Below are 16,515 nucleotides of genomic sequence, written 5' to 3' on the forward strand. Positions count from 1 at the left end.
TGTGCACTGTAGGATTTTTATCAACATCTCTGGTCTACTCACTGGATGCCACCTGCATCCTGCCAGTCATAACAACCCAAAGTGCCTCCAGACATGGTCAGACTTCTCTGTGTGGTGTTTGTGTGTGTGTGTTGAGTGTGAGGGGTTGTTTGGAAATCACCACCCTCTCAAGAACTGCTGCTTTAACGTACTTAGCCTCTACCTACCCCTAACTGGGGAGATGTCCTTGTGTCTTGGCTGTGAAACAAAGATGTGTGATCATGGATACTACAATAGGATCTGCTTTTTAATAGCAATGATAACATATTAACGTCTTCTAAGCATTTACTGTGCCAACCATGCTAAGCACTTTACCTATATTCTGTCCTCAGACCCAGAGAGGTAAGGTGCTGCTAATATCCCTGCTTGTCAAACTAAAGCATAACAGCTTAAATGATGCCCAAGATAACACATTTTCTATTATTATTATTATTTTAATTTTTTAAATTATGCAAGTATGATAATACAATTGTAGGAGATTTGAAAAATCCAGAATTATTATCATTTTTGGCCACACCACAGGGTATGGAGGATCTTAGTCCCCCGACCAGGGATCAGACCCATGCCCCTGCAGTGGGAGCGTGGAGTCCTAACCACTGGACCACTGGGGAAGTCCCTAAGATCTCACGTTTCTAAATGGTGGAGCCAGGTCTGTCTGATTCTAGACCTCATGTCTTTGGCCCTTGGATCCACTGCCCTGCCACCTGATTCTGTCACTCCTCCCCTCGCATCCCTCGGTGGACACAGTGTGTCTCCAGACCCCTATCTGTGCACCTAACTCCTCCCGCATTCCCACCCCAGGCTGTTCTCCCCACCCTGGGCTCCACTGTCCCTCCATCCCCACCCATCAGAACTCCCCCCAGTGCTGAAATACTTTAAACCTTCAGGCCTTCCCTTTGTGCTGTTCTCTTAGCCCAGCCAGTCCTTCTCCCTGTGCTGAACCTGAAGCTCAACTTTAATACCCAGTTGTGATGGCTGCTGCTCTCTAGAACAGGGGTCCCCTGCCCCTGTTGTACGTACGAGTCTGTGGCCTGTTAGGAACTGGTGAGTGCTGGGTGAAACTGAAACCAATCCCCCCACCAATAATCTCTAATCTTCAGTCCACAAAACGGTAGTCTGGCTCTGCCTGCCTGTCTTTACCCCCAGACACTCACTTTTTGCTGCTCTTCCCCCAAGACGTCATGTGTGTCCCTCCAAAACACTGCTCTTATTCCTGGAAGATGCTTCTTCGTGAGGCCTTGAGAAACGCCAGTGATGGTGCGGCAGTGCAGGCTGCCCTTGCAAGGAGCAGTCTCACAATTCCCTTGCCATAGGTCCTGGTGGGTTCCAGCTGCCCTTCCTCCTGGAACATGGTTCTGAGTCCTCCCCAACCCCTTCCTGGCTGCCCTCCTCTAGCTGTGCCCAAGATTGCTGTGTCACTCCTAAGGCCCAGCCTCGGAACTGGATACAGGATTACCAGGGTGGCCTAAGTTGAACCCTGGGGGACTGAGCAGACTCTACGTCCCCAAACCCAGACACTCCAGCTGTTAATACCACCTAGAATTATAGTGACATTCTTGGTCTCTGAACTTAGTTGGCTTATTGGACTAAGCCCTCTCAGTCCTAGTTGCTCCTGTTCCTTAATCTTCTGATGTCCCATATTTATGATTAGTTTCAAAAACTCAAATATAAGGCATAGTTCTGGAGTCAGGCATCCCTGGATTGAATCCTGACCCTAGCACTCATGAACTGGGAGACTCCACTTGAAGTCACTACCATAAGTTACAAGCCACTTAACTTCTTTTTGTTCTTTTTAAAAGTAGAAATATTATAAATACTCTTTTGTCTTTACTTTTTCAAAAATCTTTATTTATGTATTTGGCTGCGCCAGGCTTTAGTTTCAGCACTCAGGATATTTAGTTGCAGCATGCGAACTCTTGCTTGCAGCACTCGAGAACTAGTTCCCTGGATAGAACCCACGTCCCCTGCATTGAGGGGTGTGAAGTCTTAGGCACTGGACCACCAGGGAAGTCCCAAGCCACTTAATTTGTGTTCTTCTTTTCCTCCATCTATAAAACAGAGATGACAGTATTCACACCACAAGCCTTGTTGTTGCTGTTGTTCAGTCGCTCAGTCATGTCAACTCTGCGACCCCATGGATTGCAGCACGCCAGGCTTCCCAGTCCTTCACCATCTCCCGGAGTTTGCTCAAACTCATGTTCATTGAGTTGATGATGCTATCCAACCATCTCATCCTCTGTCATCCCCTTCCCCTCCTGCCTTCAATCTTTCCCAGCTTCAGGGTCTTTACCAGTGAGTTGGCTCTTCGCATCAGGTGGAAGCTTCAGCATCAGTCCTTCCAGTGTATATTCAGGGTTGATTTCCTTTAGGATTGACTGATCTGATCTTGCAGTCTAAGGGACTCTCAAGAATCTTCTCCAGCACCACAGTTTGAAAGCATCAATTCTTCAGCGCTCAGCCTTCTTTATGATCCCATTTCACATCTGTACATGACTACAGGAAAAATTATAGTTTTAACTGGACAGAATTTTGTCAGCAAACTGATTCTGCTTTTTAATACACTGTCTAGGTTTGTCAGTAGCTTTTCTTCCAAGGAGCAAGCGTCTTTTAATTTCATGGCTGCAGTCACCATCCACAGTGATTTTGGAGCCCCAAAAAATAAAGCTCATCACACCATGATGAGGATTAAATGAGATAAGACATGCCAAGCGTTTGCACAACACCTGTCATATAGCAAGTGCCAGTAAGAAGTGATGCTGAGGATGATTGTGGTGAACTGTGTTTTCACCTGGGTCAAGTCAGGTGGGTCTTGCCTGGGTCTCTGCCTTTCTATGCCACTGTCTCGCTGTGTCAGACTCAGGACATTTTGAGACAGAACCCCAGTGGCTTGAGGATTTCCCTGAGAAACATTTGGGGCTGCCACAGCTCTATATCTTGATCCCAAAGAGCCCTCTAGTGGCTGATCTGAGAATGTGCAGGTGCAGGAGACAAAGGGAAGGAGGGACCTGGTGGGGAGAGAGGTGGGCTGGCTAGAGAAAGGCTCTGCATTTATAAGAAGAGCAGGGAGTTTTCTAGGGAGACCCCCAGTCTGGGATCAGACCTGAATATGGTCTCACTACTGTGAAGTGCTACCTGTGGGACTTCAGATCCACGCCTTCTCCTCTGCAGGCCTCAGGGTGAGGAGCATTGGGAATGATGATGAACTGGATCTGTGTTTCCCAGAGGTGATTTAGGGGACCCTGGACAGTCATTTTGAAAACCAGAATGTTCATGTGTTTTCATGTGGCGCTAGAAAAATTAGTAACTTTTACTTGTTTTCGTCTATGGATATTATCCTTTTAGAGAGTGAGAAGTGAAATTGCTCAGTTGTGTCCCATTCTTTGAGACCCCATGAACTGTAGCCTGCCAGACTCCTCTGTCCATGGGATTTTCCAGGCAAGAATACTGGAGTGGATTGCCATTTCCTTCTCCACGGGGATCTTCCTACCCTAGGGATTGAACCCAGGTCGCCTGCATTGCAGGCAGACTTCTTATCGGCTGAACTACCAGGGAAGTCCGAAAGTGAAAATGAAAGCCCCTCAGTCATGTCCAACTCTTTGCGCCCCGTGCTCTATACAGTCCATGGAATTCTCCAGGCCAGAATACTGGAGTGGGTAGCATTTTCCTTCTCCAGGGAATCTTCCCAACCCAGGGATCGAACCCAGGTCTCCCACATTGCAGGTGGATTCTTTACCAGCTGAGCCACAAGGGAAGCCCTATCCTTTGAAGGTGAATAAAAATAGTTTTAAAAATCTAAATACACTAAAAGAAAAATATTAAGTAAACAATAGAACAGGTGTCATTTTATCAGGATCAAAATCATAAAAGTAAAATCAAAAAGCAACAGAAATTTGGGCGCCACTGGGCTAGATTCTTTGTGGTTTCCTGCACCGTTCTGATAAGCTAATCCTATCTGCATACTATACCTGGTATTGTTCCCTAGCATAAGGGTCACCATTTATTGTTTATGCTGCTATCAGCTCTTTGAACTTATCTCTCAGAATAGGGGTATTACTTACTCTTCATTTTACTGACCAGTGAGCGGCCCGGTCGTACCTGCCTGAGGCCACGTTATGGTGCGGCAGAGCCGGTTTGGAACCGAGCCCATTGGACCCCTGAGCCACTGTCTACTGTGGTACCACCCATGTGCATGCCTTCTCTGCTTACCTGCATGGGAGCTGGGCAGCAGGGACTAGACCCTCCAGTCTCAGTGATGGACCGGCAAGGCCTGCACGGACCAGGTTGCCTGGTGACATTCACATCCAGCTGGGCCTCAAGGTGAGCTGTGGAGCTGTGGCCACAGGTGACTCTGGGCAGCAGGGGACTGGCCTCCCAAGACCTGTGATATAAGTCCCCTCAGCCTGGCCACTGCTCTGTGGTGCCAAGGGTGCTGGCCAGAGGTCAGCAGTCCTGAAGTCTTGTCCTGGGCCTTTCATTCATTTGCTCCTTAGCAGACTTGTCCTCTCACTGTGCCCCGCTGTGTCAGAACTAGAGGCGGTTTTCCAGTGTCCTAGGCCCCACCCCTAGAGGTTCTGATTTTGTATGTGTGGGTGGAACTCAGGGATCTGCAGGTTAGCCAGTTTTCAAGGGAATCATGGTGCTTAGTGACCTGTGGGGTCCCTTCCAACCCCCAGACTCCATGAACCTTAGCTTGGAATGGCCAGTAGACCCCTGTGACCTTCCCCTGACCCAATCCCAAACAGCCTAGGTGACAAAGAAAATAACAGTAAAAAAAGATATTTTATTGTTAAAAAACAACAACAGATGAGCAATGAAACCAGGCACCCCATCACTCACTCTCACAGTCGCCCGCACAGCCGTGAACCACACACACAGACACCCTCTCACCCACACAGCTCCCTCTAGCTGTAAGCAGCAGCCTTGTGGGTAAGAGTCACCATTTCTCTTCCTTTTTACTTTTGTCTCCCTAAACAACACACATGAAAAAGCAGTGGACCAGAGTGGCAGAGGAAGGAGTGGCCAGGCCACCAGAAGCCTCTGGGCCCTCCCACTCCTGGCTACATACATTCTGCACGTGTGCACATGTACTATACATGGACTCCCATGTGTGCAGACATGCACCCATACTGACCCTCCATGCATAGGGTTGAGTCACTGCAGGTAATACTTGGACTGGCAGGTCTCTGAGACAGAGGGGCAGGAGAGGACCCTCCTGGTGTCTGACTCCCTGCTGCCACCCTTCCCTGCGCAAGAGTTGACTTCCTTGTGTCTAGGGAGGACATTGAGTCCCTATGGGGCAGCTCATCCAGACAGCAAGGTTGAAAAGTGCCTAAGAATTATTTCAAAAATGAAGAATCGTGCCCTTCTTGCCTTTGGCCCAAAGTGCTTGCGAAACTTGGGCTGAAGAGCCCAGAGTTTCATGAGGTCTGAATTCTTTAACAAAGATGGTTCAGGGCTGCACAGATCCTGGCAAACCCTGGCTGGTAGAAAGTCACATGACTTAGAAAAGGACGGACAAGGTGCTTGGAGTTAGAGGAGTGGGACCACCAGGAGACTGAGGCCAAATGATGCCCCTGGGGAACCTTCGTCATCGAGGTTCATCATCTTACCTCCGATGCCTGGCAGGCAGGGTGCACAGGTGACATGTGGTAGCTGTTCACCTGCTGCTCACCTCTCAGCCCCTTGCAGAGCCCCTGTTGCCCCGCAGGGTTTGTGACCTTGGACCTTGTCTCTACAGCAGATGTGGTGCTTGCCTGTGAGGCACAGGCCCGCCATGGCCTGCAGAGTGCAGCTGTGGGCAGGTCTAAGAGTGTGCCCATCAGGGTCGGCCCACTAGTTCAGGCTCTGAATCCCTGGGGACCATCAGAGGGGCCCACTGCCTCTTGCCTATCCCAGGAGTCAGTTTTTCCTGGGTTTCCAGGGTAACAGCTCTGGGCACCCCCTTTCTGCGGGGGGCCCTGGTGCGCTGTGTCTAGAGCTCTACCCTCAGCTTCCCTCCATCCTCAGGGAGCAGCTGGGGTCTGCAAGAGCACATTTCAAGATTTGGCAGCTTGGACTGGGTATGGGGGCTTCCCTCCCTCTTTCCCAGCCATGCTCAATTCATTCCCCACCAGTTGGGGGGGAGGTGTCGGGTCCTCAGCCTCCTGCCTGCCTCCCTCTGAGGATAGCTAGAACATGACCTCCTCACAGCTCCCATAATCACTCTCCACCATGTCAGAGCCCTCATAGTTGGGGGGGGCCTGGGGCTGGCCCCGGCCCAGGGGGTGCCCACCCCCCACCTCACAGTCGGCATAAGAGGGCCCGGCCCGGCTGAGGCGCATGCTCACCCCCTTGTAGCCCCCTTCTGCCAGGCAGGGCCCTCCCCCTCCCTGCCGGAACTGCGAGTGGTAGTAGCTGATGGCCGTGTACTCGTTGAGACAGGGAGCCGGCAGGTGCTCCCGGGGACTGGGGGGCCGAGGGGGAATCAGATCTTCCAGGTTCTGGTTGCTGTAACGGGGTGGGAGAGGTGCTCGCTTGTTTTCCAGCTCCAGTGGGAAGGGGAAACCCCCGTAGAGGCCACTGGGGTCCGGCATCACGGCTGGGTTCTGGTGGCAGTGAGGCGACGGTGGCACTGGGCCAGGGGTGACTTCGGAGTGGGGGTATTCCCAGCGTTCCTTCCTGGAGTACGTTGGGGGCCAGACCGTGGCTCCGCCTGGGTACACTGAAAGGGAACACATGATAGAGTGAGCTCTGAGTTTCCCTGGTGAAGGTTCCAGCTGGCATTAGAGCTAATGTACATGACTTAGCGCGTGGCAGAGAGGAGCCAAGGAGTCAGTGGGCATGTGGCCCATCTGTGTGTGTTGTCTCTGGCAGCTTAAATTAATATCTAGAATCCAGTGGGGCCAAGTTAAAAGCCAGAGGTTTAACTCAAAGCCAGCCCATTTTGCAAATCTGTGCCACTGCTTCAAAGGTCAGTGAATAAGGGAAGAATCTGAACGGCTCCATGCAGCCAACTCCCATTCCTGGAGACAGCAGCTCCATCAAAATCCTACTGGTGAGTTTTGTCTCCTTAATTGAAGGAAACAAACATGCCTTTTGGACTAGGAGATGTGGTGGTGTCTATTACAGGGAGTGATTGCATGAGGCGTGGCTTGGAAGCTGGGTGATCAGGCATCCTTGGACCTGCCTCTATCCCTGGTCCTGAAGAGTTGGGAGAGTTACAAGTCACTGTGTCTATATGGGTCCCAGTTACCCTAATGGCAGATAGTTCATGCCAATAACTGTTGAACTATTAGTAAGTAAGCCTAGAAACATAAAGTACTGTACAAATTCACCTCCTGTTGAGCTGAAAATGAGAGGAGGGTGAAGATCCCTCCTCGGAGTGAGCCAGGTCTGGCTCAAGGCTGCTGTACCTCTAGACTGGGTGGCCAGCCAACTAGACAACTGCCTCTCTCTCTCCCTTTCCAGAAAAGTGTAAATATACATGTAAGTGAGTTAAAGTCACTCAGTTGTGTCCGACTCTTTGCAACCCCATCAACTATACAGTCCATGGAATTCTCCAGGCCAGAATACTAGAGTGGGTAGCCTTTCCCTTCTCTAGGCAATCTTCCCAACCCAGGGATCAAACCCAGGTCTCCTGCATTGTAGGCGGATTCTTTACCAGCTGAGCCATCAGGGAAACCCAAGTAAATATGTACAGAAGCTTCCTTTTAACCCCATGGATCCTCCCCACCCCTATCCAGGGTCTGTGGGTTTCTGCCATGGACGTCAGTCCTGTGGAGTGACTTGGAATTTAGAGGAGTGGATCACAGTTCAGTGGAACGAGGCATAGACTCTTGAGTCCAGAGGCCTGGAGTCTGGTCCAGCCCACTAGTGCACCGAATTTCTTGAAATTCGAAACTGTACTTGACAGCCTTGATGCAAGTCAAAAAGTTCCCCGACACACGGGTCTCACTCAAGAGGAACACCGAGTTTTCCCGCACAACTTAATCTGAGCCCCTTCTCCCCTTCTGATCTCGACCTGAGGGGCGATTCCCCTACTTTGTCTGGAAAGGGATCCCACCTTCCCGTCGCACCTCAGGAGGAGGCAGGTCTCGCATTGAAACTAGAGAGGAAGCCTCGTGGGTCGTGCCACATTCCGAAAGACACCGATTTCCCCGTCCATTCAAGGTAATTCCCGATGGCTGGACACCTCTGCGAATGTAACCCCGAGGATGAAGTCACATCCAGTGCACCCTGACCTTGACCACATCCCTTCGTCGACTGGATGGTGGCTGAAAACACTCATGTCTCAGATAATGGAGTGTTTCCATCTACTGCCCTGTCCCATCAATCCCAGAGGCTAGCAGCCTGTGGCTATACTGACCCATCTCCTCGCCGGACCATCTCCTCTTAATGATGGCCTCACTGTCAGGGTGGGAAGAGATCGCAGCTGGCGGGAGTCTGGGAGGAACACTGCAGACCATGGGCCGTTGCTTAGAGCTGGGCCCAAAAGTGCCAAGTTCATTTGGAGCCGAGGTCTTGCCTGGCTCTGTTTGGTTCAGGTTGTTGCAGGAGCTGGTGCTCAGGGGGTTGAGCTCAATGGCAGGCATGGCTTGGGTGTCAACACCCACACTCCTGGCCAGGAGATCTGGGTCCTCCATGGCCACGGGCTTGTGTGACTTGCAACGGCGGCAGTAGAAGAGAAGCACCGTGGAGATGACGACGATGACCAGCAGGGCCACTATGATGATCAGAATCTCCTGCTGTCCCCAGTCCCCCCTTGTGATCTCAGGGGTGACGAGGCAGTGTCCTTCTGAGCAGCCCCTGGCCTCCATTTCACACCTGCAGGGACAGAGAAGTAGAGGACCCAGTCACTATATAGGCCTTTCCATGTCCCCTCTTAATTTATTATTTATTTGGCTTTATTGAGTCTGAGTTGCAGCATGCAGGATCTTTCTTTGCAATTCACAGATTCTCTACTTGTAGCAGGCGGGCTCTGAAGTGCTCGGGCTTAGTAGCTGCAGCCCGCGAGTTTAGTTGCCCCGTGGCATGTGGGATCTTAGCTCCCTGACCGGGTGCTGAGAGAAAGGACTTTAAGATAAACATATGGGAGACTCTTGGACAAGCCCTTTCCTTCTTTGGGTCTCAGTTTCCCGACCTGTAAAATGGGTGGGTGGACCACACCACTGGATCTCTTACATACACCCTGACAACAGGATGGGGGGTCCCTTGGGAGCGTGTTATAAATAGAATCCCAGGCCTCCTTCCTTGGAGATTCCAATTTAATTGTTCCAGGAATTTTTATTTTTCATAAGTCTCCCTCATGATTTTTAAAGGTTTCCAAGCTGGAAATTCGTAAAACCAGTGAATTGCCAGAAGCCTCTTTGTGTCTAGGATTATCGTGGGGGATTCTCCTTCCCTGGCAACCCCAGGGCAGCATTACATAAGGTACAGGTAGGTAGTGGTGGGGCATGAATCCACAGTGGAGCCTGTCCCAAGGGGAATCATTGCCCCCGGGCCACTTTCTGAAAAGTCAGGGGCCAGAGCAAGAGAATAAGAACTTGAGCATTTTCAGACTTCAGCAAAGACAGGAAATGCCTGAGGAGCTGGTATGAGGTAGATTCCTGGGCCCCAGCCTGGTGAGTCCAGTCCACTAGGTTCAGCAGAGGGCTTGGGCGATCTGTCTGTATAGCTAGGACCTCCCCTCCCAGGGTGCTCTTGATGCAGGTGGTGGGAGGAAGGAGGCCTGACCCCTGCAAAAGGCCAAGAGGCCAGGTCACTGGATTACTTGGCCCCTGGCTGCCCACTGGCCTCTTTAGGGCTCAGAGGGCAGAGGTGCTGCCAACCTCAGGGAGAGGAGCCCACAGCCGGGGGCCTCTCCTGTGCTTACCTGTCTCCTGTGTAGGGGTGAGGGCAGATACAGGGGGCTCCCTCGGGGGAGGAGATGCAAGTTCCACCTTCCAGGCAGGGAGTCGAGGTGCAGTTCTCCTTTCTTTGTTCGCAGTGCCTCCCGGCAAACTGTGGGCGGCACACGCAGATATATCCTGGGAGGAAAGGGCAGGGAGGCGAGAGGACACACTGGCCTCGTGGTCCAGCAACTGCAGGTGGACTGAGCCCCCAGGATGGAGGGGGACCTTGAGTGTTTGCAGATCCCAGGGTCCACACTTGGCTACTGAATGCTCCCCTCTGCCATGTGCTCTGTGTTGGGCAGTGGTGCTCAGCTGGGCAAGAAGACTTGATCCCTGCCCTCAAACAACTTACAGCCTACAGGGAACATTCATCTAACAGATATGAATGGGTATCGTCACTGTCATCCAGGACCATGCTATTCAGTGTAGTCACTGTTCTAAGCATCTTCATGTATTAGCTCATCTGACCCACCCGTTGGCTCTGAGATTGGTTGCTGTTATGGTCAACATGAGTTACTATTATTGTCCTTGCACCTGGGGACAGGTGGAAGTTGATGGCTGGCCAGGAAGTGAGGCCTGGGAATGTATGACATTGGCTCAGAGTTACACCGCAAGCAAATGCAAACTTGGGGGGGCGGGGGGGGTCGTCAAACTGAGACAGTTATATATCATATCAGTATATTAGTAATTATTATAAAAATTCGTTTTATTGAAAGGAAGTGTTAGGGGAGGAAACTAGCCTAAACTAGGGACCAGGGGAGGTTTCTTGGAGGAGGTGGTATTTTAGTTCAGACCTGAAGGATGAGTAAAAATTAGCCAGGCAAAAAGACAGGAAGATGCTTTAAGCAAAGGAGAATGTGTGCAAAGACTCAGAGGAGAGGGCATGACATATCACCAGGGGTCAGGGCAGGGGTGAGCCTAGGGAGCAGAGGGGAGAGTGGGAGCAGGAGGGCTGGCAGGTGAAAGGTCCAGTGCATAGGAGCCATAGGCAGGAGTAAGAAATTGGGATTCCATCAATGGCACCCCACTCCAGTACTCTTGCCTGGAAAAATCCCATGGAAGGTGGAGCCTGGTAGGCTGCAGTCCATGGGATCACAAAGGGTTGGACACGACTGAATGACTTCACTTTCACTTATCACTTTCATGCATTGGAGAAGGAAATGGCAACCCACTCCAGTGTTCTTGCCTGGAGAACCCTAGAGACGGGGGAGCCTGGTGGGCTGCCATCTATGGGGTCACACAGAGTTGGACACGACTGAAGCAACTTAGCAGCAGCAGCAACAGCAGCTGAACAGCAAGGGGAAGCCACCACTAGGGTCTGAGCAGGAAAGTGATGTGCTCAGATCTGCACTGTGTAAGGATGGCTCTGGTGTCTTGCTGGAAGATGCTAGTGGAGGGACAGAAGCAGGAGAGCAAGGAGGTGGCTGGTGCAGAGGAGAAGATAAGAGGTGATGAGGGCTGGGGTCAGACTCATGGCAGTGGGGACACAGAAGTGATGGACTCCTTGGATAGCTCAGGTAGAAATGACAATATTATGAATCAGGCAAACATTAGAAAACGGGAGACTGCCAAGTGTTGACAGGGATACAGGTGCTTAGGAACCCCACGCACTTGCTGGTGGAAGTACAGACTGCTGCAGCCATGCTGGTCAGCAATCTGACCTGACTTAGTCAAAGTGTTGGTATACTCTGGGTTTGTGAATTTCATGTGTGTGTATGTGTGAAAGTTCTCATGTAGGTTCGTAAGATGACATGGAAGGATGTTCAGTGCAGCCCTGTTGATGGAAGTGGGATGTCCATTGCTAGGAAAGTGGAGAGGGGAAAGGTAAGCACATGCACACCTTGGCAAATTGAGCCGAAATTAAAAGCAGTAGGAGGGAGGTTCAAGAGGGAGGAGACATACATATATATGCCTATGGCTGATTCATGTTGATGTATGGCAGAAACCAATGCAACATTGTAAAGAAATTATCCTCCAATTAAAAAAATATTAGAAAAAAGAATTACTTGTGGCAGTGTGGATGGAAGAGTGTAAAAATTCAAGCATGTGAAATATAGTTCATGCATGTTGAAAGGATACTTTTAAAAACTTTAGGGATCTCCCTGGTGGTCCAGTGGTTAAGATTCCATGCGTCCACTGAGGGGTGAGGGTTTGATCCCTGGTCAGGAAACCAAGATCCCATATACTGTGCTGCTGCTGCTGCTGCTGCTGCTGCTAAGTCGCTTCAGTCGTGTCCAACTCTGTGCGACCCCAAAGACGGCAGCCCACCAGGCTCCCCCGTCCCTGGGATTCTTCAGGCAAGAACACTGGAGTGGGTTGCCATTTCCTTCTCCAATGCATGAAAGTGAAAAGTGAACGTGAAGTTGCTCAGTCGTGTCCGACTCTTAGCAACCCCATGGACTGCAGCCTACCAGGCTCCTCCATCCATGGGATTTGCCAGGCAAGAGTACTGGAGTGGGGTGCCAGTATGGCCCAAAAAAAACCCACTTTAAATGTTTACCTATGAGTTTGGGGAAGGGAAAAGGCAGTGGAGTATAAAGGGCAGTAAGAAAGAGAAACTTAGCATGGACCAATGATGACACAGATATGTTGACTTCAGCCTTCTATATGGAGGTTCTTATTCACCCCCTTCCCCCATCCAGAAAAAAAGTAGAAAGATAGTTCTTGTTGAAGAAGAAAGAAGACTCTTGGCCTCCCCTGGTGTAAACCTGCTGCTGCTAAGTCACTTCAGTCGTGTCCGACTCTGTGCGACCCCATAGACAGCAGCCCACCAGGCTCCCCCATCCCTGGGATTCTCCAGGCAAGAACGCTGGAGTGGGTTGCCATTTCCTTCTCCAATGCATGAAAGTGAAAAGTGAAAGTGAAGTCGCTCAGTCATGCCCGACTCTTAGCAACCCCATGGACTGCAGCCTACCAGGCTCCTCCGTCCATGGGATTTTCCAGGCAAGAGTACTGGAGTGGATTGCCATTGCCTTCTCCAGTGTAAACCTAGCCAATCCCAACTCACCAGACAGTAAAGGAAAGGGAGGAATTATCTCCACTGAGATCTGCACCCTGAGCCTGTCTCAAACTTCAGCCCTATGACCTTGTCTGAGTTCCCTTACCTTTCCAGGTATCCCTTCCGTAGCACAGTAGTTTCTTGAGCAGTAAAACAGAGCTTTACTTCCCTTTCCCCTCTCTCCCTCATGGGGCTGTGTTGGAGAAATATGCTCAGTCAACTCTACAGTGATCCACGATTGCTAGGTCAGCATGTCAGGGTCCTCTGCAGAGTCTCCTGGGATAAGCCTCGGGGTCAGCCACAGCCTTACCTGCCCCACCAGTCTGCGAGCACTTCCCACCGTTGAGACACGGGTTCTGGCCGCACTGGTCACTGGGGAAGCAGCACTCGGTGAGGGCCCGCCTCTCCAGCAAACCGGCCGCCTTCTTGCCATGGACCAGCAGCTCCAGCACCTCTCTGTTGATCACAACAGCATCCAGGCAGCCTTCAAAGCCCTGGGAGACATTTGGGGAAGAATGCGAGTGGACGAGGCCACCCAGAAAGAGGTCCCTTTCAGGCTTCAGACCCCGGCAGTTCTCTGGGAGCTTGAGGGAGGTGCTGCTTGCACTGTCAACCAACAGGCGGACGGAAGTGTCCATCTCCTCCACCAGAACAGAGTGCCACTCATGGTCATTCACGTGCAACCGGGAGGAAAGATTTCCATAGAAGCCACCTGGGCAGTGGTATTCCAGCTGGAGCACTCCATTGACCAGCTGTAAAGAAAACCCAGATGACCATCAGCAAACCAAGAGGTGCTTAGAGAAACCTTTGCTCAGAAGCTGCTAGTGCAAAAAATGTTCGTGTATTTTTACAGGTAGAAGGGGTAGTGATTTTTCAAGGCTGTATTTTTTTCAGACATTGTATTTGTAGAGCATAAAGGCCCTCAAAGTGCACTTCCATTTATGGCCTCATTTGGCTCTTGCTGTTCTCCATGGAATGTCCTGGGTAGGGGACATGTCTGTCCATTTCACAGATAAGGAAACTGAGGCCCAGAGACATCTTGCCAGCCCCTGTCTTTTGGATTCTTCTTCACAGGCCTCTCCAGTGTTCTACTCTCCTAAGCCTTCAGGGAAACCAAAAACCTCCCTTTCACCCCCACTTATGCAACAGTTCAGCACTTCTTGAAGTGGATCTCAAAGATGATTTCAGGGGATCTACAAGCTGACAAAGGTGCATATAGTCAAAGCTATGGTTTTTCCAGTAGTCACATATGGATGTGAGAGCTGGACCATAAAGAATGCTGAGCACTGAAGGATTGATGCTTTTGGACTGTGGTGCTAGAGAAGACTCTTGAGAGTCCCGTGGACTGCAGGGAGATCAAACCAGTCAATCCCAAAGGAAATCAACCCTGAATATTCACTGGAAGGACAATGCTGAAGTTGAAGCTCTAATTCTTTGGCCACATGATGCGAAGAGCCAACTCACTGGAAAAGACACTGATGCTGGGGAAGATTGAAGGCAGGAGGAGAAGGGGATGACAGAGGATGAGATGGTTGGATGGCATTATCAACTCAATGGACATGAGTTTGAGCAAACTCTGGGAGAGAGTGAAGGACAGGGAAGGGTGGTGTGCTGCAGTTCATGGGGTCACCAAGAGCTGGACACAACTTAGCAACTGAGCAACAACAACAACAAAGTGAAACTATTAAGTAGAGCTTCCTCCAGGTGAAATGTGAAGATCTTACCCAGTGTTTTCTAGAGACTGGCCATTTGTACACAATCTTGCCAATTTTTGCCCTGGTTGAATACTACACATACCTTTTTTTAAAAGAACACTTAGTATTATTACAGCAAATGGAAAACCAATATAACTTGCCACTGAGGAAAGAGAATGTCAAAAATAAGTACATCTTATGTATGGAGAGACTAACATAGAAAATTACAATACCATATGTAAAATAGATAGCCAAGGGGAATTTGCTGTGTAACTCAGGGAACTCAAACAGGGGCTCTGTGACAGGCTAAATAGTGGGATGGGAAGGGAGATGGGAGGGAGGCCCTGGAGGGAGGGGACATGGGTGTACCTATGGGTGATTCTTGTTGATGTATGACAGGAAACCACAAAATTCTGTAAAGCAATTATTGTTCAATTAAAAAAATTTTTAAATAAGTACATCTTATACAAAGCATTGTTATTAAATCACTGCTTTCACTTACTAAAGACCACAACTCCATTGATCCCTCCATTTTTTCACTGTTTCTCCCTTCTTTCATGTCCTCATTCCTCACTTTATCAAGCTTAAAGTCCATAGACAAATTCTTTTCCCTTTTTAACTTGGTAGATCTCACTTGGCAAATACACAAATCAGGTAAAACTCAACTTTCCCTCTACTCTGTATAGCAATCATGGAGCTGAACGTGGCTACGGAGTAACACACAGCCTTTGTGTATTGGTCTCCCTTTAATTTCATGGCCACAAATGTGTCCTTCGTACTGCCCAACAATTGTACAATTGTACTGTCTTGGTTGGGCTCCCCTGTTGGCTCAGACAGTAAAGAATCCACCTGCAATGCAGGAGACCCAGGTTCAATCCCTGGGTTGGGAAGATCTCCTGGAGAAGAGAATGGCCACCCACTCCATATTCTTGCCTGGAGAATTCCATGGACAGAGGAGCCAGGTGAGCCACAGTCCATGGTTTTGCAAAGAGTCAGACAAGACTGAGCGGCCAACACTTCTACTGTCTTGTTTAGTCCCCTCACTCTCCCAGATGACTATTTTCACAACTTCTCTCCTTAGACCCTTAATGCCTCTCTCCCCATCCTTGCTCTCAGCAACCAGATGGGAAGTTATAGGCACGGTCACCATCACATCTGTCCATGTTGTCCAAAGCCAATCTCTCTATTCGTGCACTAGATCCCACCCTACCCTTCTTAACCTCCTATATATTGGACAAGAGACCACTGACTATCCTTTCTCCTTCCTATATCTTTGTTCATTCTCTACTGGATCATTCCAGTCATCATATAGACGTGCTGTTATTGCTCTAATCTTTAAAAAAAAAATATATATATATATATATATATGTATTTATTTATTTGCAAGGTCTTAGTTGTGACATGCAAGGTCTTTGATCTTTGTTGCAGCATGTGGGATCTTTACTTGAGGCATAAGAACGTCTTAGCTCTGGCATGTGGGATCTAATTCCCTGACCAGTGATCAAACCTGGGTCCCCTGTTTTGGGAGCATAGAGTCTTCTCCACTGGACCACCATGGAAGTCCCTATTGCTCTAATCTTAAAAAAGAAAAAAAAGTTTTATTGAACCCACATCTCTTGCCAGATTGCACTTTCTTTATTTGCTTTTGCTTTGTAGTAAAATTCCACTCCTACCCACCATGACACCACGACACAGAAACCACTGATGTCAGAGTATGCAGCATCCTCTTTGTTGCCGAATCCAATGATTGATACCACTTCATATCTTATTTGACCTCTTAGCAGAATATGACTGAGCTGATCATTCAATGCTTCCTTCTCTTTTTGTATATAATTTTATTTATTTATTTATGTCTGTGCTGAGTCTTTGTTGCTGTACACAGTTGTTCTCTAGTTGCAGAGAGTGAGGGCTACTC

General features: G+C 49.6%; 2 protein-coding genes across 2 annotated transcripts in view; one reads left to right on the plus strand and one right to left on the minus strand.

The window, feature by feature from the left end:
* SLC36A1 (solute carrier family 36 member 1) overlaps window positions 1-16,515 on the plus strand; it is a 98,406-nt gene that overhangs the window by 69,138 nt on the left and 12,753 nt on the right. The gene's annotated exons all lie outside the window — the stretch shown is intronic.
* FAT2 (FAT atypical cadherin 2) overlaps window positions 4,800-16,515 on the minus strand; it is a 98,943-nt gene continuing 87,227 nt past the window's right edge. Inside the window, exons 21-24 of the mRNA XM_061424085.1 lie at window positions 13,217-13,658; window positions 9,890-10,043; window positions 8,384-8,841; window positions 4,800-6,739 (exon numbers count right to left, since the gene is read on the minus strand). Coding sequence (XP_061280069.1) covers window positions 6,207-6,739; window positions 8,384-8,841; window positions 9,890-10,043; window positions 13,217-13,658 — 1,587 coding nt within the window. The 3' untranslated portion in view covers window positions 4,800-6,206. The remainder of the gene's footprint in view (window positions 6,740-8,383; window positions 8,842-9,889; window positions 10,044-13,216; window positions 13,659-16,515) is intronic.

This window comes from Bos javanicus, chromosome 7 (assembly GCF_032452875.1).
Source record: "Bos javanicus breed banteng chromosome 7, ARS-OSU_banteng_1.0, whole genome shotgun sequence".
Taxonomy (NCBI): Eukaryota; Metazoa; Chordata; class Mammalia; order Artiodactyla; family Bovidae; genus Bos; species Bos javanicus.